Source organism: Pleuronectes platessa, chromosome 1 (assembly GCF_947347685.1).
Source record: "Pleuronectes platessa chromosome 1, fPlePla1.1, whole genome shotgun sequence".
Lineage (NCBI taxonomy): Eukaryota > Metazoa > Chordata > Actinopteri > Pleuronectiformes > Pleuronectidae > Pleuronectes > Pleuronectes platessa.
In genome coordinates, this window is record NC_070626.1 from 26,942,585 (window position 1) to 26,965,523 (window position 22,939).

General features: G+C 41.0%; 1 protein-coding gene across 6 annotated transcripts; it reads right to left on the reverse strand.

Moving 5' to 3' along the window:
* Positions 1–10,762: 10,762 nt before the first annotated feature.
* LOC128436988 (kinesin-like protein KIF23) lies at positions 10,763–20,983 on the reverse strand. 6 transcript variants are annotated; one of them, XM_053418948.1, is made up of 24 exons: positions 20,891–20,983; positions 19,733–19,799; positions 19,466–19,594; positions 19,061–19,166; positions 18,450–18,586; positions 18,242–18,354; positions 17,926–18,096; positions 17,759–17,800; positions 17,122–17,234; positions 16,689–16,810; positions 16,483–16,585; positions 16,305–16,384; positions 16,051–16,170; positions 15,607–15,766; positions 15,324–15,485; positions 14,978–15,144; positions 14,704–14,877; positions 14,286–14,495; positions 13,771–14,076; positions 12,485–12,718; positions 12,202–12,290; positions 11,457–11,517; positions 11,218–11,258; positions 10,763–11,120 (listed from the first exon to the last, which is right to left on the reverse strand). In XM_053418948.1, the coding sequence occupies exons 1-24, from the start codon at positions 20,902–20,904 to the stop codon at positions 11,105–11,107; spliced, it is 2,937 nt and encodes a 978-aa protein (XP_053274923.1). In that variant the 5' UTR covers positions 20,905–20,983; the 3' UTR covers positions 10,763–11,104. The 6 variants fall into 6 exon arrangements, with proteins under 6 accessions (XP_053274923.1, XP_053274931.1, XP_053274949.1 ...); XM_053418956.1 differs by lacking the exon at positions 17,759–17,800; XM_053418974.1 differs by lacking the exon at positions 13,771–14,076.
* Between the last annotated feature and the right edge of the window lie 1,956 nt (positions 20,984–22,939).

A 22,939-nucleotide genomic window follows, 5' to 3' on the forward strand; every position in this document is an offset into this window, starting at 1 on the left:
CCGGCGATTACTCTCATCCTTCTGACGGCCACCCCCAACGTTCACAAGTAAATCTATCGACAATTACAATTATGCAGAGTGATTGAGCCCATCCCTCAAGTTGCAGCGCCGGCCCCTGATACATGCAGCAGGTTCTGTAAATGGAACAATTAAGATAATTGAATGTACAAGCCCCATTAACAAAGCCTGCTTTCAGCTCGGAGCCGCGATTAGATTAATTCTCGTAATGGAAAAAGCCGTTGTTCCTCCATTGTTCTCCATTTGCCCTCTTCATTCCAGGTGTCATATTCTGAGAGTGGGGGGTTTCAGATTGGACCGGGATCGAAGTGTTTTGGCTGACGCTCACAGTGGAGGACATCAGAATCCCAGAGGTGCAGAAAAATGCTCATTGTCTGATGTGTCTTCACTGAACAAATTATTTGTTTAATTTATACTAGAGCAGCAACTGTGTGAATCCCGAATTCAATATTTGTGTTTTTTAGGGTTGTTTCAAATTGTAAAAATAATGATGTCCTCTTCCTGTGTCAGCACTCATTCACGCTTGGGAATCAATACGTTGTTCATTCAGACCCTCCTGTGCCACTTCAGTCCCCAATCTCTGATGAGGACATTTCAACAGGACCAACAGCTTTAAATATGAAACACTCGTCACTCAACATCAGCATTAAGCAAAAACTAGGCAGGGACAAATGCACTGATGGAATTGTGTCCACACATGCATCTAAATCTATTAATTGGTGCTTTTTTTGCAAGTGCTAATATATGCAATTAATTTGGATTAATTATTCAAAGGGATATAATTAGACTCATTTATTTAATTACTTTACAGCCTGGTTTTCTACATGAAATAAATACACGCCCACCTCGGGGCACGATGGATACAAAAGACACTTCATCAAACCTTGATTGCTTTAACGACGTCTCATTATTGAGATGAGAAACCAGAACCGTCAGTGAAAACCAGAATCTGTAGAGATGGAGGTGGAGATACAAGGATTCAAAAAGGCAGTGTGTAACTGTCACAGTGAGATAGATGCTGGTTGACTTCATAGTCAAGACATACTATAAGTTGATGCTGGACCTTCCACAAGCTTTAGTGCAAATTAAAAGTCTGATTAAACTGATAATATTCATCAATTATGATAGTGATCTATCATCTAAAATCAGAAGAGGATCTTTCCAATTAAGTTTACTAGCATTAATAATATATGCAGGCTTTCATATTCTGTATGAACACTTGGGTCCAAGTTAAAACTACATCTACAGTAATGTAATAATTACGGCAGTGGCAACTCATTGGCCCAGTTAATCTTACTCTTTAAGTATAGAATGTAATGCATGTATGTTTGTGATGCTGTATTGTAATAACAGGGGGAACATTTACACTTGCAACAAGTAAATAATGTAAGTATGACAGGATGTGGTGCATGTGGCAAGTCTGACTCACTTTATGTCTTATGGCAGCATCCTGGATTCTAGTGATGCGGTCACGTTACAGCGAGTCAATCATGGCCTGTGTGGGGGGAAGGTTATTATCTTGGTAATATGAACTGTGTGTGTGTGTGTTTGGGTGTGTGTGTGTGAGTGTGTGTGTGTGTGTGTGTGTGTGTGTGTGTGTGTGTGTGTGTGTGTGTGTGTGTGTGTGTGTGTGTGTGTGTGTGTGTGTGTGTGTGTGTGTGTGTGTGTTTTCAGGGGAAGGGAGTTAATTTCTGTCATGCTTGTTCCGAGAACTTTTTACTCACTGAGAATGAGGGAACGTGTTCAATTACCAGCGCCACACACACACAATCACACACTCACGCACACACGCACACACAGACACACACACACCCTTAGCCTCTAGGGGACTGGGCCACCCACACATCTGCACAGTCCTTCAGTCCTTCACCTCTGGGTACCACTGCCTCCCCTGGCCTGGCACACATCCCGCTCATGCAGGGTTATGCAGCACCGAGCTCGGGATTGAAACTTCTGCTATTAAATTTTTTTCCCCTTTCTTCAGATGTTATTCTACAGAACACCGGGCTCTCTTTCCTGCGGTCAGCGCCTGTCCAATTCATTCAAGAATGATACGCATTCCTCAGCCACTTACCACGAGCTGCACTCCAGCAGCTCAGGGCCGAGCGGGGCAGGCCGCGCTGCCAAAGGCAAGATAGCAAGTAAAGTGGCTGCACTTATTGGACAGTGGTTTAGTGAAAATAATGATAAAGAAAAAGCCATATAAGACACAAAACCACAGTAGCAAATTATAAAACATATTACTTGGCAGAGAAACCATCACAGTTTTTTCTTCTTCTTCTTCTTTCTGAGGAAACGAATACACAGCTGCTTCACGTTTGTCCTATTTCGGACCATCTGCAGTGAGAGCCCCTTCATGATGTCTGTAACAGAAGACAAACCAAATACCTTCTGAGTCAACACACCCTAATCCCTCCTGCAGCTGGAAAACAAATAAACAGCGGCTCACGCTAGGCAGCCCGGCCGAATCCGCTCAGGAATTTCAAATACTTCTGAATTTATTTTCCATGAGGTCTTCGGAGCAATCTCTGCAATCAAAGGGGTCAGTTTTGCTTGGAAAGAGAAAAAAAATGTTGGGTAAATATTTTCAGGGAAGCCGGTCATATTTGAAATGGATTGGCTTCCCTCTTCACCCCCTGCCCTCCAATTTCCAAACACACACACAAGTAAACACACACCTCCATTTCGGACCATACCAGAGACACAGATAAACACACAAACAGCTTTTCTTTCGACGCAATCCAGGTTTTTTTTAGGGGGGGGGGGGGGGGGGGGGGGGGGCTGATCTGCGCTGCTCCCTGACCGCCACACCAACTCACATGCTTGTTTATTTTTCCCATGCCCACTTTGAATTCCAACATCCCCCCCCCCCCCCCCCCCCCCCCCCCCCCAAATGAAAAGGCCTGTGTGCGCCTGCCTGGGAGGACGAAAAAGGTTGGAAAATATCAACAAGTCGTCATTTACATCAGAACAAAAACAAACAAATCCCGGAGAAAGGAGCTGCTAAGGAGGTCCGAGGGTTTTTCTGCACCAGAAATCCTTCTCATGTGGCTTCAGGCAGCCTGCCAGCCAAATCTAATATGGATTTATATACAAAGAAAGTGCTTAGTTTAACATAATGAATATTTAATCATGCATGGACCCTGTAAAGCAATTTTGCAGAAATAATTGAAAGCAGACTTTGTCTCGAGGCTTGAAAAAAAAAAAAAAGGAACAGCTAAACTGTTGACCCAAAGGAGCCCAAAAATCTCATGCCGGATTAAATGTTTACACTGCTGGCATACACTCTGATAAATGAGGTTAGGAATCTGGGCTGGTGTTAAATCTGCTGATTCGGTCAGGGTGAGAGAACACACAGATGCCTGGCAGTGTACATGACACCTCCCCTGTTTTACACTGGTCAAGCTCCAGAGTCAAATGTCAAGTTGACAGATGGAGGAAGATGATGAACATGAGGTCAGACAAAGATTGTGAAAGCAAAACCACCGGCTTAAACTTGTAATTCAATGTTTTGCATATTAAATGTGGCTTCACTCATTCGTTTGTGGTTTTATTTTGTGTTTTTAGAGATGTGTACACTTCCAGTTGTATTGGTGATGTGAGTAGTTCGACACCTGACATGAACCCATTTGAACCTGACAAGTAAGGCGGAGTTTGGACATAGTTTGGAAGATATTCAGGTTTTATTCTAGTTCAGTCAGGTTGACTGGGTGATCCAGATTTTTTACTGCACATGCCTGTTATCGGGGAAAACTGATTTGTTTGTTTGGACACAAGTTTGGCTATATTTCTTTTTTTAAGTAGCTTCAAAGTTTTTTTGCCAGAGCTGTCTAAAGGGAAGATACTGGGCTCCTCAGGAAGTCTGTGTCTGAGAAAGATAAAGAATTCTTTAGCTGAAAAGTACTGAGAATTATTATCATTGCTATTATTATTGTTGCTGTAACAGAAGTCGACGAGCTGCAGACACCTTGCTTTCCAACACTCCCAATACAGACTTCACAGAATCCAATAAAAGACAATTTTCAGGAGTTGAGCAAAAGCAAAGTCGAGAGTTGGTTAAGTACAAGTCCTTCATATGAGCAATATAACATTTGAAATACTTAACACCAGCATGAATTGTGCCATTCACTCCTTTGTGAATTATTAGCTCTCATAATAGCATTAACAAAGACGCCGTGACGATATTGCTGCAGCGACTCAGGACACACAAAAAAATAACAAGAAAAAGCTAAACTAAAAAAGACGGGGACATAAGCGGATTTGAGGGAAAGTGTTCACTTATGCAAAATAAAACAGGTTATCAGGTCTATTTGGTGATTCCCTGGCACCCTTAATAAATCAGCTTAGGGTGCAGCCTAACGGCTTCATTCACCCTACAAATCTCTGCACTGCAATAACATGCGCCAGCGAGCACAGATTAATTTAATAACTCTTTAATATTCTCCATGAAAAAGAACAGGAGACCGGCAAGTCCAGAGCATATGGGGTGGGTGGTGAAGGGCGCTATCTGTGGAATAGAATATTGCTGCAGCAACAGATTGAATATTACGTAATGATGTCATTTATATTCCATTCGAAGTGCTGCCTTCCCAGACTGGGGACTCACACAGAGCTGGGGATTTGTCTGCGATAGAGAGTAATAAGCTGCTTTCAGACGTGCACTGAACTCCGCAGCTCCTCCGTATTTTCTCCAAAAGAGGTGCATGTGAAAACGCCAAATGGTCCATGGTTCCTGCAGACTTTCTCCACCAGGCCTCCCAGTATAATGTCTGTAGAAATCCAGGAGAATTCAGCTTACCTGCAATTCATTTCTGAAAACGACTATAGATCGAGAGTCTCTGGGTAGAGACGAAATGAAGAAGGTCAAAGGTGAGAAGAGAATGTTACAGTCTAACTATATCTGAGTCTGTCTGACTTGAGATGAAAAGGATTAAGAATAAGAAGGCTTATTAACCTCCAATTCAAAAACTATACCTTCAGACAAGAGGCCTATTCCCAACATTTAGGTTAAATTCAAGTTAAATATGTTTTACAACTTCACGAACTGTATTTTTTTATATAGTGTTTCAGAGATTTAATTTAAAGCTGGTGTTTTGGAGATACCAGTTGCTTTATTGGACAGGGACAACAAGGTGTGAGCAGGCCCACAGAATAATAATGCACAAAATGTTTCCCATTCAGTGATGAGAATCCTGAATGTTCTGTACTCAGCAGAACGAGGAATATCAAAATGACATGTCTGCATCGGAAACAGGTTCTGAACACATCAGATGGTGAGATGTGGCGTGGGGGTGGAGGTGAAGCTGGGAGAGAATAAACAGAGCTTGCAGACGTTGTAATGAGAATTTGCTCCATTTGGCAGTAGCCCGCAGCAAAGGTCTCCCATCTGTTTCCTATTGGAAGGGGAGTCAACAGTTTGGAGGGGGGAGGAGGAAAAGGGAAGTGAAAGAATGAGCAGACCACAGTGACATCTAGCGGCAGCAGCTGAGAACACAGGGGAGGGTGTGGGTGGATGAACACAGACACACTTCAAGTCATTAATATACTGATGAACCAACTAATAAGCTATGGGAGTTATTATCTCTGAAGAGGATGATATGTTTCCACTGATGTTTTTCTGTATGCATGATAATGTATAATATACAAATACAAATATTTCAATTAACGGGTTGGTAAGGGAATTCTTTCACAAACTTTAACATTGGGGGTGATCGTTATTCAGGTACTGCACAGTAACAACTACTTCGTTCAACTATCAGAAAATTGATATTTTGTGTACATGGTAAATTCATCTGATCTCAATACTTCACAAAGTGGTGATGAAGACTCTCTCCACGTGCCCCTCTACTGTCTCAGTTGAGCTTTGTGTGAGTTTCTCTAAATCGAGGTGGAGCATCTAGTAGGAGCTTTACAACAGATCCTGGGATCATGAGGTGAGGAGAATCTACAGATTCAAAGGGTCTGACAACAAATATTTTTGCCTCACAAAATATTTAGAGGATTTAAATAAATATAACAGTGGATAAAAAACAACAATATGTAAACGATTTTAAATGTAACCCAAACGTTGGATCTGACCTGTTTGCAGATGACACACGATGCCGTCAGAGCTCATTCGATAACTTATACCAACGTCTGATATTTTAATTGTCTCAGAACAGAGAATAGTCTGAGCTTTGTGTTTCTGTTTGCCCTCACAAAAGAACATGGGAGTTGGCTGAAAGTCATAAAAGATTTGTTTGCACATGAAGTGACGGTCGTTTGTGCAGGAAGATTAAACACTGAGGTCAATGGAGAACCTGTAAAAGCACTTGACATGGAATGGCATTTCAGTTGTTATTAATGGCACTTGACATGGAATGGCATTTCAGTTGTTATTAATGTGTGTGTTTAAACTCGGTACATACACCGGTGCTCTACTCACAAACACACACACATGAGTGTGTATGAGAGTGTGTGTGTTTGTGTGTGTGTGTGTGTGTGTGTGTGTGTTATGGGGGTGTGGGAGGCTTTTAGCTAGATCAACAGGCCAAGCGGGTAAACAGGCTGAACAGTGGCTGTCACCTGTGGAGGATGTTATAGCTTTACCCAGCACACAAGCCCTGCCTCTGACTTCAAACTGTGAGAGCCAGATATCAGGCCACATGAAGACGCCTTATCTCTGCTGCAGTCACAACCTCAGCCACAAGCGGGGGGGGGGGGGGGGGGGGGGGGGGGCGGCACACTTTTGTTTAAGATTAACACACTGACACTTACACTTTTTATCTAAATAACCGACGATGGTATCAAACTGCGTGTGGCTCAGACATACTGGAACCTGTGTGTCTGGAATCTGATTACTTATTACACTGCTCTGGACAATTTATGGATGTTGGAGATAATTCAGATCATAATTCTAATTCTAACTGATGGTACCTTCATCTTCATCTATAAATTCTCAGCTTCCCGACAAAACAACACTGAACGTTTAGCAGATTCAGCTCCACACTCATTGACACCATGTCACAGAAATGAAGGACCAACAAGTCAAGTTTGACCTTTGCTCAACAACCAACATGGTAAAGCATCCAAACAGCGAATTTAGCACGTGATGCTTTGAGTGTAACTGATCAGAATTCGTAAATTATTTGTCATAATGATTTAATATGTTGATAATCCAAGCTTTTATGATTAAATACATTTCAGGAGCCAGGGATGCACTTTCCTCAAGGGTCCCTGCATCCTCCAATGAATACGTCCCAGATTGACCCCGACTCCGCCCACTGAGACATTATTCACAGTCGCCGCACATTTGCTCTGCTATCAGAAATGTAATAAACCTGTGTTGACATTTACTCAGTAACGTCAGGTCTAAAAAGCAATAGGCAAGGACAACCGAGGTGTGACCTTATGATTAAATGGGAAACAAGGGAACCCAGTGCAGCTTCAAACCGCCATTGTTTACTCTGAATGCTCATACACACACACACACACACACACAGACACACACACACACACGGCTGTACAAACATGGATTGTTGACTCGGGAGGAGACACAGGAGGTCGGTGGAAAAAAGGGAGGACTGTCATATATTTTCTAGGACAATGGTGGCAGAGATTATAATTCAGGAAGACTCGAGGGTTAAGCCATGACACAGATTTTCTATTATGGTGTAAAAATCCCTTTTTAATCACCGTTGTGTTGACCTGAGAAAAACTAAAGCACAGTATAGAACAACAGACGAGCCAAAGACAAAGGTCAAATCTCCCTTAGAGCGAATTCACAGGTCAAAAATAGACCCGGCTAAAAACACACTGGTTTGGGCCTGTTACTACATTTAGCAGTTTTTAGATTGTATAAATTGTTGTGGTACATTATAACTATAACACAAAATTTTACAGAGGACAACAACCACTGTATCCTCTGTTGCTAGGATCGCAATGTAAACAGCAGAATTATTCAGCACACACAGCACAATCTCACAGGTATGTGCTCCAGCGTGTGGTTGATTGGCCATCATTTACGCATTGTGCTGAGTCAGCCCTCTGGCACAGCAGCACCCCCCCCCCCCCCCCCACTGTGACAAAGCAGTGTTGAAATTCTCATTGAAATTAATGAGCAAGCCAAGTCGTAGTGGAGTGCTACTGAGTGTGCGGTCTAAACATAGACACCCAGTCCACCGAGCACACAGAACACTCACAGAAAATCCACTCAACCATCTTTAGCAGTGATCGTTTTTTGTTTTGTTTTTATAACTATTGTATTTTGGGGATTTATCCTTTTTAGAAGTGACAGATTTCTGGGCTCTTCGTAAATGTAAGAGTTTCACAGGAATCACTTCAATCTACAGAAACGTATCTAATCTATATGCTCCTGTAGAGGCCTCAAGTCCATGAGATAGCAACTGTGTTTTAAGTAAGATGTGTTTAGTGTGCGATATCAAGCGGTACAACACTACCCACAATCCTCAGGTGTGATGGCAACGGCTGTGATTGGTGGAAATGTTTCCTGCATCCATGAAGATCCTGTCGGCTGCAGTCGGATTGGCTCAGTTAAATCAACAAGCTCTGGAAAGGATCACCTGTAATGGTTTATGGGATCTTAAAAAAATTATGTCCACAATCTTAAATTTTTTTCTTTGCTCTGAATCAAATGTTGTATGGTCAAGTTATAAGAACAAGCTAAAATGACAGAAACTATCTTTGAGAAAAATGCTTTTAATGTGGCCTTTATAATAGGAGACAACCATTTTTGCGAGGCTGTTGTGTTTAACTAGCATTGTGTGAACTTGTTTGACTTATGATTACTATGACAAAGTCTTTCACTCTTGCATTGGACATTAGGTTAAAGATAATATTACATATTTAGAATGTTGAGACCCAGATGTTGATTCTATTTCAAATCTTGATTTTCTAACAGAAGAGCCCCAATATTTCTTATTTCATGATTATTACAACTCTCTATTATTATCACAAGTCATCAAAATAATGAAATTCACAATCAATTGTTTCCAGATAAAAAAATAAACATTTCGATGTACTTCCTTTACCTTATGTATTCTTTATTTTTAGTGTCATAGATATTTAATAGACTGTAATTTCCACATCATCGAGCCTGTGAGCAGATACATTTTGATGACGTCTTTTGATAGAAAAAGGGGGGGTGGAATGTGTACACAGACCAAACACACCCAACAAGCAGTTTGTGTATCTGCATCATATTTGTGTTCACCGCAGAGATAATTGCCTCGTGATTAAAAGCCTCAAACAGCAAATACACTGTTTGGTAATCTCACACTTTCACACTCAGCAGTACACGCAACACAAAAAATAAAAGGTGACCCATCTAATACAATGTACCAGAGGAAACACAGAGTCCACAGCAGATAAGAGGGGCCGTGTTTAAGCAGCCATTAGCCAGTGTTTGAGTTAAAGAAGCCATTTAGAAAAGCAGCGCTGTCATGTGTTTATTTGCTCCGACACTGCTTAAAGGCTGCCTGGTTAAACAAGCAGGGAGGGAAGGGTCAATATTTCCACAGGCGAGTCGCAGACACAAGGGCTGAGATTGGCTGATTGGTGTTTGCCACCTTCCTGCCACTTCCTGCCGTTCCTCAAAGTGGTTCGCCCACAACACATGATGGACATCCTGCTGACAAGTGACATCACTGCAGGTCAATATGATCAACTAATGTTTGAAAAGCAATTATATTTCTATCAATAAGCTGTAAATAGGTTTAAAGGGATAAATGTATGGTCCTGTCGATTAGAAATATCAATAAGGTTTATTTTGTTAATTAGTATGTTTTTAATGATCTATATAGATCAGGTCTGTGAAGTTGCTTTTAGAAATTAAAGAGTATGATAATAAATAACACCACATGTTGGACGTATGCATCTAAAGCAGACTTGATTTCCCAATCTGGATTTACTGGAGTTTTCCTGAAGGTGTTTAGTGCCACCTGCTGTTCACATAGGAAACTACAAGATTTCTGTCCCCTCTGTCAATACATTCACATCATGTTGCTATTTTAATTTCAATATTAATGAAGTAAAAAAAAACTATTAACTGTGGAATGGTAAGTTTCTGTGTAGACACACATTAGGTCCAAGGTTCCACCAATCGCTCGAGTTGGGGCTGGAGCCAAAACAGACTTTTCTGCACCAGTGTACTCGACCAGAAGAAATGAGGCTCTGACTTTGAGCTGAGTCACAGTGGCTTTAAAAACAAAAAAGAGTGTTTGACCTCTAGCTTGTAGAGTTTAGTGTCTTTATACAAGGTACACAGGAAGTCCAATAACCACAAAGATTACAAGAAGGTATCAGTTGCAGCACAATTAAATCATTCCTCTTAAATATCTTTAAATGTATAATGTCATTCCTCTTACAACAGATTAAATAAAATCCAAGGGATTTCCACAAAACGTGGTGTGAAGATAGAACATGGACCAAGCAAGAACTCACAAGGTTTTGCAAGATTTATTTTGTCTTTCTTCAACATAATGAAACTTATCTCATACATTTCCCAAGGAAAGAATCATGGAACTTGATAATAAAAACAAACACATACAAGGAACTAATATCTATGAGTCTGTGAATTCTGGTGGCGCTTTACTGTTTGTTTTATTATCTTCTTCTCAAATATGTGGAAAACCCTGTCAACACCAATCCATAATTTAAAGTTGCAGAATAATTAAGATTAACAGAAACCAACCCTCATAACTAATAATAATTTTTCTGTCTTCATGAACAAAAAACATTACGAGGAGACTTTTTTCAAAGGAATTTAATGGCACCAAAAAATAAATCAGTGCGCTACACATCCTGTTTTAAAAGACAGGAGTTAAAAGTTTCATCATACTTATTCTTGGGAGTAAGAGAATTGATTTCAGTAAAATCTACTTAACAGCTAAATATTTACAAACTCTACACACTGGAATTTCAAAACACGGGCCACTATTTTTTGCATAATCCACAAGCTTCAGCGTCGCCTCTAATAAATTTTAAAAAAGCAAGCAAGCGGAACTATAAATTAAAAAACTAAAAAATATTCTTTGCATGACTCATCACATAAGTTTAAGAAAAAAAGGTTCTTCAGATTGTCAGCGACTCAAGGCTTTCTCCGTCTGGAAGAAAGAAAGAAAACCCCAGATGTTATGAAAGGTCATTTATAATATAGAGCAGCACACAAACACCACACAACAAACAAACACACAAACTTACTTTTGGTAGCCATGGCTGGAACTTGTGCTCGATACTGGAGGCTAATGGGAGGAATGGGTAGACATAAATTAGCCTAACTGCACACACACCCATCAAAGTACACAATTCATCATAGATGCTGCTGCACTTCAGCACCTGAAGCCATGTCGAAGATTTTTCAATTACACAGTAACGTAACCAGAAAGAAGTAGTGATTTCATATTGTTTTTGTTATATAATTATGAATATTAAAATATTACCACGTTTTCGATGTTCTCTCGTTGAACTCGACCTTCTCCAGAGCCAGATCGCCTTTTGCGACTGAAACAAAAAGAAACAGTTTCAGTCGTCTGAAGCCCAGAATTAAACCTAGCTGGAATTACCTTAGAACTTAGAAGCAAGATGGATAAGTTACAAAAAAAGTCTGTAAGTTGTAGGAGTCAAACTATACAAGATATCTCTGTTGCAGGATTTAAGTGTCAATCCCCCAAACAAACAACAACAATATTGTTTTCAGTGTATCGTTTCTAGTAAATAGATACCAGATCCACTCATATTTATGAACATTAAAAAACTGTTTGCCCATCCTGCTAAAAAATGAAATACTATATACTTGGGTGTCTTCATTGTGCTTTAGGGTATTTGACATTCAGGTAGGAACCTTCACTTTAGGGACAGGTGTCGCTAGACGGAGGAGCACACACAGTTTTGGACCGTTGTGCCAGGTAAAATATTTGTATGAAAATGTATGAACATATAGATTATTAGACACTGATGTCATTTCTCTATGAGCATGAATAACTAAGTCAGTCTCCGTGGCCCCTCGGTGCCTTTTAGTTAGTCTCAGCTGCGATAATATGGTTGAACCTAAAATCATGATATGATACCAATACACAATATTAAAATAGGTTTAAAATGATGTTGCAGGAATGTTACTGTATGACAGATAAAGTGTCATTCAGACATTTCACAACCTGTATTGTAGTATTTGGAAAACTTCTGTACCTCGGTGCGGTTGAAAACTCTTGACTTAGCGTCTCGATGTCAGTAAACTGCACAGCTTGTCCTCCGCCCCTGGTCTTAAAAACATTTCCCTGTGGATGATTGAGAAAATGAGAGAACACAGGAAGAAACATATGTTCAAAATCAACAGTTGAACATACAACACTGTCCATCGATCATCTGAAACAGGATCAGTGTTAAATCAAAGAGGAAATTATTCAGTTCAGAGGGAAACTCATGCAAGAAATTAAAGAATCTGAAGCCTAAACAGTGATTATCATTTTACCTTGATGAGTTGGGTCTCGATCTCCCCGTCAGAGGCCAGCTCTTGATGTCTGAGCACATACTTTTGGCATTTAGACAGAGCTTTCTCGCTGGGGGTCGACACTTTGATTGCATTGGGTATGATTGGCTGCATGAAAGTGTCTAGCTCCAAATTAGAGGAGGGCTTGTGGTCTACCCATTTCTCCCCACCCGCAGAGTGTGAGCGTCTGTGCATTGGATGGACGGGAAGGGCCGTCTGGTGATCCCAGTGTGACAAAGACAAACCAGAGAGTTATTCACAGTTGACACCAGCAGTGACCATTTAAAGATTATCAGGGAAAACAGCGACGGTTGATGATCAGAGGGTTTCGGCCTGTGCTGAAAATAAATGTATCACTGGAAGTTGTAGAGAGGCAGGACATGTTAATAATAATAATTCATAATTTCATAAATGTTTAGAAACATGTTTTACATTTAGAAAGGGGGAAAATGTTAACGTACCACAAACAGATGTAAATCTAGATTATTCCAGTAATATATTTTTTTTCATACAAACTAAAACTCCCTCTGCAAGGGAAACAGACCAGAGGAGTCGAGAAGAAAAAGCATGCCAAGTTTTTTTTTGAGTGTTTGTTAAAAGATGAATAGAACAACGCACTGATGACTAATGCAACATTTACATGTCTGATACCACTATCATGTAGTCCTAAGGAAATACTTTTAATAATCCAACACAAAAATGTGGGCAGCAAAAATGTATAAATTGCCAATAAATCATTGTTTTTCAATTTCCAATTAGTATCGATATAATGATTATCAATTAAATATTCAATCAAATCTATTAAAACTGCTAGTGTGTCAACAGAAGAAACAAATCCAAAGATTAAAAAAAATCTAAAGTTCTGTGTGGAACTACTTCAATAAAATAAAGATGAGGAGCAGAACCGAACTGCCAGTTTGTTAAGTGGTGCTTCTGAATTGATTTTATACATCACAAGAAAAAGGCAACTCTATAAAGCAGTTTGCAACAAGCAAGAGAAAGAAGGACAAACATGATGCAACTACTCAGAGGGCTTCAGGTGCAAGTCAAGAGTCTTCTCAAGCATGAAGGACTAGTCTACCTTCTATTCTAGATAGGACACACACACACGACTAGAGATGCAGCTTCTACTCGATGCATTTCTAAACAATCAGACATTAATCTTGAATTTAGAGTTTCAAGTCTACACCAAGGCTTAAAACGACAGGCCTGCAGAAAAGCGTAACACATTCTTAATAATGTCTACGTTCTGACACACACACACTAACCCTTCTGCCTGCCTCTAGGTCTAGCCCGTAGACAAGAGTGGTAGCAGAGGCCTCAGTGTCTTTGGCCAAGTGCTGGCCTCTCCTGCGACCCACGCTGCTGGTGCCGTGGCATAGGGGAGTCCGGCTCCTGCACTGGGGAGTCCCAGCGCCTACAGGGTACTTCTGCTCCCAATCTGAGATGGAGGAGGCCACTGAACGGTAAGCTGAAGAGGAGGTGGAGGGAGTGCTGGAGGAAGGGGTGGTGTAAGGGTCCTGAACTGCTCTAACATGGGCTTGATTTTGGTGGGAAGGAGTTTGGCTGAAGTCCTGAAAGTGATGAGGAAACGTGGCCAAGCATGTTAGCGGTGGCTCCAGACTGACAAACACAAATCAGTGTCACGTGTATTCCACAAGAATAGAAATCCTCAGGTTTAGGTTGATCAGATAATCAAAAATAATTAGTAGCATGCAAAATTTCTGGAGTGGTCACGGTGTAGACTGACGGAAGAGGAAGTGTCACAGAGTAAACTACTCACAGGAGTCGGTGATGGGGATGCAGACCTCTTCTGGGTGATGTTCTTGTCCCTCTCTCTTGAAGGCCTCGCGGGTTTCTCTGGACATTCAGATGAACTACCCGCGCTGGTGCTATTGCTCTCCGTCACTATGGCTTTCAGCTGCTTCAACTTTTCATCCTTCACCCACAACTTGTTCTGCATCTCCATCTGCTTGGCGTTCACTCGTCTCTCCTGATAAGAAAAAGCAAACAAAAACAAAGAGAAGGAACATTTTATTTTTAATTTAATCCTTCAAGACAAGATTCTCTGACGTCATGTCCAACACATTTCTTACTTTTAGGACTACAGGTAGTTTAATTTTTCCAAATATAAAGTTGTTGCACTCCAGGTGGTTGTTTATGTACATGATATCTGGGCTACTGTCCATAATGCCACTTACACACTCCTTCTCCCACTTCTGTCGGGTGTCTGTCACCACGCCGTGCATGCGCTGCTCCAAGCGCCTCCTCTCACCGAGTTCCCTCTGGAGCCTCTGCTCCCGGGTCTCCAGCTCATTCTGCAGTGAGCGTTTGTCCTGCTCATACATGTCTGTCGTCTTTTGCAGGATGTCAATCTGATAAGATGGAGAGAAATACAAGACGTGTTTAAAATGTTGCACTTCAATTTTAGAAAAGAGAAGAGTAAGATAGTTTTCCAAGTAAAAGAGACGACACCTTATATTCCAGCATTTTGGATTTTTTCTCCAACCGTTCCAGCTCCGTCTTCTGACTGACGACCAGTTTGTCTTTCTCGTTCAGTTTGCTTTGTTGATTGTGCAGGAAAGTCTCCTTTGCACTGTGCTGGTTGTCAAACTGCTGAAGCATGGACATCAGTGTATTGGCTGTGGGAGAAAACACAGCAATGGTATTAAGTATTCAAGTATTAAACCATTTGGCACGAAATATTTAAATCGTCAACATGTAGACAGAAAATGCTCAGTGACCAGAGAAAAGCCATGTCCCAGTTCTATGACCAACCAAAGACGGTTCATTGTTGTACTGACTAAACATGGGACTGTACCTTTCGTTTTGAACTGCTCTGATATCATCTGACGAATGTGTTGCCTCTTCTCCAGGACTTCAACCAGGCGGGGCAGTGTCTGATCATCGAATGCGTCCACCACCTCACTAGGAGGCAGGGCTGGAAGGCTTTCAATGAGCCGATTCAGCAGATCTGGGTCATCTAGTGCATGAATTAAAAAAAAAGTGTGTCAAACTAGTGACGTACAGTGATCACATTTCTGAGATGTGTATCTGCCATGTAAGAATAAAGTATGAGAAGGAGATTGTGATGCAAAATGTACCAGAATTCCCGGGACCTCCTCGTTCTTCATGTCGACGTGACATCTCATCTCTGGACGCCTGGTGTCTTTGTCTGCGTCCTGCAGGAAGGACGTAGATCGGCCCATCGGCCGGTCGCGCCACCTCCACCTCCTGGGTCATCTCGGCAAAGCGCATCACCAGCTGCAGCACATACAATGAAATACTATTACTACTACTCTCCTCTTTGCCCTGCAGCCCCCAGCAGAGTTCCAAATTAAATGCAGATCTTCTGAGACCCAACTGAGGAAATCTGCATATTTGAGGAAGAGTTTATTTAACAATTTGGTCCAGTTTCCATCGTGGTTGGATGGTAAACCAGCCAGCAGCTGCAGTTGTGCCTTTACAAGGTCAGACTTGTTCTTCTAGGATAAAGAGATAAGATTTTTTAAATTCAGGCCATTTTGCAAAAAAATAAAACGTCTTACCATAGTTTCTTCATAATCATCGGCCTTTGGGTTGACGCACAAAATCATCCTGACTTTTCCTTCACCGTCAAAGTAGTTCTTGAACAGATGCGTGACTTTAGAGTCTCTGTATGGAACCATCTGTAAAACAAAGGAAGCTCTGAGAAACTGCAACTGCTGTAACGTTTCTTAACACAACAATAAGGAATATTAGTCTAAATAGAAAGAAAACAGAGCAACTGTAAAAAAAGATGAACACATGATAAAACACCAACCTTGTTAGTTCCATACATTTGGTTTTCCCGCAGGACTTCCATACATGTGCGCAGTGTCATCAGAGACTGATTGATATTACCTGTACATGAAATATAAAAGAGACATCACTAAATACAATGAAATCACACAAACAATCTGCAGCTACAGGGGAAAGTGCCTCCTGAGTAATGAACTGACCGGCTTCACGGAGTCGGCTTCCCTCTGCTCTGGTTCGACTGGTGCGTTCGCTGCCGGCCAGATCCACCAGACACAGCTGGCTCACATTCACCTGGTTTCTGTCCTGAATTCCAAACAAACACTGTTAGCTTCACCATAGATCATCTGAATCCTTTGTGACACACACACAAACTTTTTTACGATGTAACATTGCAGCTGCATGTCACCTGTAGAATGTGGTCCCCATCAGCATCCAGTGGGGCCTGGGCCAACTTCACAGTGAACACACTGTGGGAGCGACTGGATTCCCGGTTGAGTTGAGTGTTGGCCGTCCTCCTTTTCTTTTGCCCTGTTGGCAGCAGGTCAGAAATTTAGCATGTGATCATTTACAAAAGAGATCAAATAAGCAATAAGCAATTAATTGTTTTTTGCAATTATTCCTGCTGATGTAATCAGTAAACTGAATATATTTAAAAATTAAAAAATGGACGACTTGGCGCCACCATACATCATGTTGTCCGTCTTTATGAGAGTCTTTGATTTCCACCATGAGAAGACAGTTAAAAACTGCTTTGAAAACTTCAGTGCCAAACAAATAGGTCTCCATGTTACACTGAACACACTGTAAATATGACAGAGGAAGTTCTCATTAAAACTCACCCTTCCAAAAGACTTCAAACGCCTCTTCTGTGGATTTGACCTCCACTTCCGTGCAGCCAGCCACATACATGTTATGATTCTGATCTTCACGGAGAATCTTGGATTGAGGCGCTCTGAAACAAGTTCAGGAAAAGACTCAGCATACACACAACAGAGTAAAGCCATGATGTGTTGCTTTAGTAAGACGAGCAGCAGAAACTAAAATGAGACATACTTGATGTTAGCGTCAAAAGCTAAATTAAATACTATCTAGGGAGACGCATTAAACACACAAATTCAGGGGAACAGACAAAAGCACAGTTTGTTAACAAACAAGCTCAAGCCATTCAGGGAAGTTTTGCATCTCCACTTACACGGAACAAGCAGGAAGCCAATCCTCGAAGACAGAAGCCACCAAAATGACACAAAGGTAGTCAGCTACATCTATGATATTTATGAGGGTTTGGGTTTATAGGATGGAAATACAGAGACTAAGTTTACATGGACAGCAAATATTCCAACTATCATCTCATCCGGGTTAATATCGGAGTATTGCTGTCCATGTAAACGTTTCTAATGTTGACCTATGTCAGCGACAGCCATGTTACACCTACAGACAAACAAGGTACTGTGGAATGTTCTTATTCAGGCCACATACATGAACTCATTGTTCCGTACAGGCGTGCCTCCACCGAGCCACCTAATGAAAACAGGGTTCTTAAAAAGTGCACTTTGTAAACACAGAACTTCAGAACAGTAACAGCCTATGTCTCAATAAGCTAACTCTACTAAAGCACAGATCAAACCTGACAACCAGTCTCTTACTTTGATCTGATTGGGTCAAACGAAGCATCTTCCAGGAGATCATAGATGTAGTTGTTGTAGATCTCGACGTAGGACACGAAAACGCTGTAACAACAATCCTCGTCCACATTCTCAGATTTACACGCCTCATCCACGCTGATCATATCTGCAAATTCTGGGTCAGCCCTCTGCCTAATAAAAACATAAACCAAAAACAATAACACAAACAGTAGCCAACATGAAAGTTAAATACAGTTTGCTCTAATTTCAACAGTGCTTTTGAAAACTATAAATTAGTATACAAAGTCATGGGGTATATAAATTTGCTCATAACTACCTGGAGGAGGGCGTCTTGGGCACTGACGGCTGACTGTCTCGCTTCTGTCTCTCCAGGAGAGCGTCAACTTGATTCTGAATCTCCATCCCATTTTTCTCATCCGGTTTAAACACCTAATGAAGATTCAAAACAATTTCCAAAGTAAATATCCCGTATCCCATTTTAGAGACTGAAACACACAAAAGCCTCAATGAATGAAAAGACGTACAAATCTTTTGGCCTGAAAGGCGCCGATGCTGTTGAAGAGCATGTCTAAAGAGCGAGGGAGGAGTCCACCGTCCCCAGGAGCACCGGTCATGGTGAAGGTCTTACCGCTTCCAGTCACACCGTAAGTGAACAGCAGACCTGGGAACATTAAATATCACAGATACATAAACAGAGAAAGACTTATTCTTTGATATCACTATGGATAAAACATAGTCACATGTTTTGTATGAACAATATAGGCACAACCATCAATAGTCATTTAGTTATTTAGATACTCTCAACATTAGGCTTGTGTGCTGCACCTAAACCTTAGATCACAGCCACAGGGTGGTCGTGTCTGCCCCCCCCTGGTTGCAGCACTGCATCGAGGTACATTTCTCCACACGGGTCTGATCCAACATACATATAGCTGATCTTTCTAATGACCTGGTGAATTAATATTCATGTTTCTGGAAGAACTTCTCTCCTGCCTGCAGCTATAGTCTATATGTCACTTTTAAGATGCATACTGATAATCCCATTAATTTATTCATTAATGAATGTTAGTCTGGGTATGGGATTTTGCGCAGTGAACTACATTACAGTTCATTGAAGAAAAAAACTTTAACTTACCATTCTTACAGTCGATGAGGTCATCAATCAGCGGCTTGGCAATAACGTCAAAAAGCTCAATTTGCGTGGTATTAATACCAAATACTTTTTTGAAGGTGTACTGTGTCTAAAGAAGAAACCAGGGAAGATCATTCAGCACATGTGAGAGGCATTCAACAGAGAACAAGAACCATTTCTTAAAGTATTAAAACACTTAGGAATCTTATAAATACCTTACGAGACATGTTTTGTAGTTATTATGTGATTATTTTCCTATTTTCTGAAATAGTGTGGTTCTTGAGGTAGAGTCCACAAATTGTAAAAGGTACAAAAACTTTCCTTTACAGTGATGAAACAGACTCTAGTGTCATTTTCCGGGATCTGTATCAACTTGTTACTGCCCAACTGGTTCCACATCCCACTTACCTCTTTGTATTCTCCATTGCGGTTGGCTTTCAGACCGTCGGGAGCATGCAGCTGAATAGTGGAGCTGCTGATCATGTCAACACAACATTCCTCATCTTCTGCTCCAAGCGGTCGTATACGGCAGTACACCTACAGACACAACAGGAAAGATATATTAATAAGAAGCTCTAGGCCACTTTTTAGTTGGATTTTAACAAGCTTCTCTTTTAACTGTGGTCCGAGGGTGTTTCAGTTTTTAGCTCAACAAAGTGAGCGATGTTCACTTACTCCAACTGGATCTTTCTCTGTGTTGGAGGCCTTCCTAGGTCCGTGCCTCCGAGGAGTCTTGCTTTTGCTGTAAAACAATGATGCGACATTAAACTTATCGCTCGGTTAGTTAAAAATCCAGACAATTCACCCGAGTCACTTTCACAACATGGCCAACGGTATGGGGATAGCTGTCCTGAACACTGCCTGACTCTGTTCACCTTCAAGGTTGTGTGAAAGCCTGTCGAGCTCCCCCACAAGGACAAATTTTTTCTTTAAACTAGGAGTGGAAACGAGGGGCCCAGGCAAAATCTTGGAGAAGCAGATCCCACTGGAACTACCCATATGTACACGGGTCAGGTATGTGTCCCCATAATTTTGGCCTAATAGTTATACCAACCCTTATTCAAACTCAAGTTTAGTTATATTATTTATCATTATTACAGGATTTGTTGACTATTTGCACTGCGTCTCCCCAGGATTACACTGTCCTCTCATATTCAAGCTTTGTCAGACTGGCCGTTATAGTAAAAATAACATGCGTGATATTTATAGATGTAATAATAGTGCTAATGCTAGCAGCACCAGTTAATATAAATAATAATTACAACAATAGTATTATGACCATTATTGATAATCCTGCAGATCTGGAGTCAGCTACCTGCAATGTGAGTCAGTGAAAGAGATAGAGAACGTGTGTTTCTGTGTCTTTAAACATTTGGTGTCAACTGTTTGGCTGTTTTATTGTATTTGTCTAAATTTGGACCTTTCGTGTGTTTGACAACACATGATTTGTCTTTGTGTGCAGGTCTGGGCTCAGTGAGACTTTTATGTGAATGTTATGCATCATATTAAATAAGCTCCAGGGAGGTGGAGCCTTGAGAAACGTTTGAACACAGTAAATCATTGTTTACATCGAAGCATTGATGTTTAGTTTGCTGAGAAGTCGCTGCTGAGCTCGAACATCCACATCGACCTGAGATCACCCCACTAGCCTCCAGTTAGCATGATGGCGGGCTAAGCTAACGCTACGGAAGTGCTCTTCATTTTCCGGACTATCCGCATTTATCTGTTTCCAGACCAGTCGCTGGCAGACGGATGATGTCGAACCCAGTGGGTAGAAGTTATATTCACAGACTATATTAGTATTAAATTAATATAACAGCAGCTTTGACTCACCCTGTTCTCTGCATCGTTAAGAGCTCAAGGCGACTCTGTCTTCATTTGAAAACTTCCCTCTCTTCCGACGTCACCACAACACGCAGGTATTTCAGCCAATCACAGCGGCCTGCAGCGGAAGTCCCGCCTTTTCTTCTTCCTCTACCTTTCCCCCGTTTGAAAAGAGGGTCGTATCAAGCGTAATGGGACATTACCGCCACCTAAGGGTAGACCAGCGTTACCTCACTCTTAAAGATTAACTTATTAAACTGTTATAACACTGAGGATATTAAATACTGATTATTCCCATGAGATAAAATAAAATAAGACGCAAATTTATATTATGAATCAAGATTCTTTACAGGTGGTTTTCCCCATTAGTTTAAAAAAGATGCAATAAACACTTGAATGTGCACTTTTGTATTTCGGCTAATTATCTGCTGGTTTTGTCTCAGGAAGGTAAATTCAGTGATAACTGTGATATAGATGACTGCTTTAACATGATCCTGTGAAACGATTGACCGTTTTGGTCTTATCCTCCCGTGTGTCAGTGGTTTTCCTGGATACAAGCTTTATATACGATGCCTGAGATGTGTGGCACAAGCACATTAACACGAATGATTAAGAATTGCAACAGATGTGAGTGATTGCTGAATGTAACTCGTCTCATTTTACTGTCAACATCCACTGTTACCTAAAATGACAGAAACCGTCCTTGAGAAAAAAGTATTGTCCCCGACACTAACATGGAGAAGATGGTAGATGAGTTATGCTGCAGCCATCCACCAGGGGATGATCGAGATGATTTGGCTTCACTTTAAAAGTTTAATTTGGGGGATGGGGGTTGGGGTGGGGTAAGGGATGGGATGATTGACAGGTCGATGAACGACTTCTCCTCCGACTTTCTCATCTGTTTCTGCAGATCTTCTGTTTTCTCGGAGCTGGCTCAATTGGGGTTTGGATTTCCTCTGTCTCTACCAACTCTTCCTCCTTTACTTTGATCCTCATGTTCATCTCTCCGAGCTCCTTCTCCAGCTCCTTCTCTCCACACGTTGAGTCAAGGGGATCAAGTCCATATGGCACTTCAGCAGAAGTGAGGCAGGAGACTCCATCTGCTCCACCATCTTTCCTTCTGTTTCTCAGGTGAGGTTGTTGGTGGCGGTCTGCTCCTTCAGGGCGGAGTATTCATCCACCATAGTAATTGAAGAGGGATGTGATGATTGACAGGTCAGACGGAAACTTTGAATAGAAAACTATACAATTCCCCCTCATCGTTCCGTCTCGCTCTTTCTTTTCCTTCTCTATCTTCTTCATTTCTTTCTTCTCCATCTTCTCCATCTTCTTTTTTTCCTTTTTCTCCTTCTTCTCCTGCTTCTTCTTCTCCTCCTTCTCCCTTTTCTCCTTCTTCTCCTGCTTCTTCTTCTCCTTCTTCATGCCCTGCTTGTCATTCTCCAAGGGGACTTCCTGAAAAGACAGAGACAATATGAATTTCACTCTTTTTCTTTTTCTAAGTCTAAACCTCAAACAAACCTACGATCCATAAGATTCAAATCACAATGAGCTGTTGGAACTTACTTGAAGCCAAATGGGCAGTTGGATCAGGGGACATATTTCGTCCTTCTGCTTGTTTTCTGTCTTCAGTGACAGCTCCTGCTTGATAACATTTGAAGATAACATCTTCAAATGTCTTGTTTTGTCTGAACAACAGTTTATTTTCATGCAAGACAAAGAGAATCATCAAATTCAAACACAAAAGAAGCTGAAACCTGCAGATATTTGGTATTTTGCTCAAGACGGGACCGAAAAAATTATTTAATTATAAAAGCTCAACGATCACAGATCCTTAAAATTAAGATTTAACTAATAAAATATATAATATCTGATGCACGATCTCCTTATTTTGTGTTTGTGATGACAGATTAATAATTTCCGAGTTAGTTTGATGGTAAAGAGTAAAAACTAAATGAAATAAAATATAATAAAAGGATTTGAAAAAAGTTGGTGGATTAGAATTTATTTTAATAATTTTTTGTTAAGAATTCAGAAAAAAGGTCTGGTGACATTTCATAT

Coding starts and splice junctions, on each gene's coding strand:
- LOC128436988 (XM_053418948.1), bottom strand. Junction 18,355..18,449: donor CCTTTCAGGCCAAAAGATTT/GTACGTCTTTTC, acceptor AATCTTCATTAG/GTGTTTAAACCGGATGAGAA. Junction 16,586..16,688: donor ATGGGGACCACATTCTACAG/GTGACATGCAGC, acceptor TTTGGAATTCAG/GACAGAAACCAGGTGAATGT.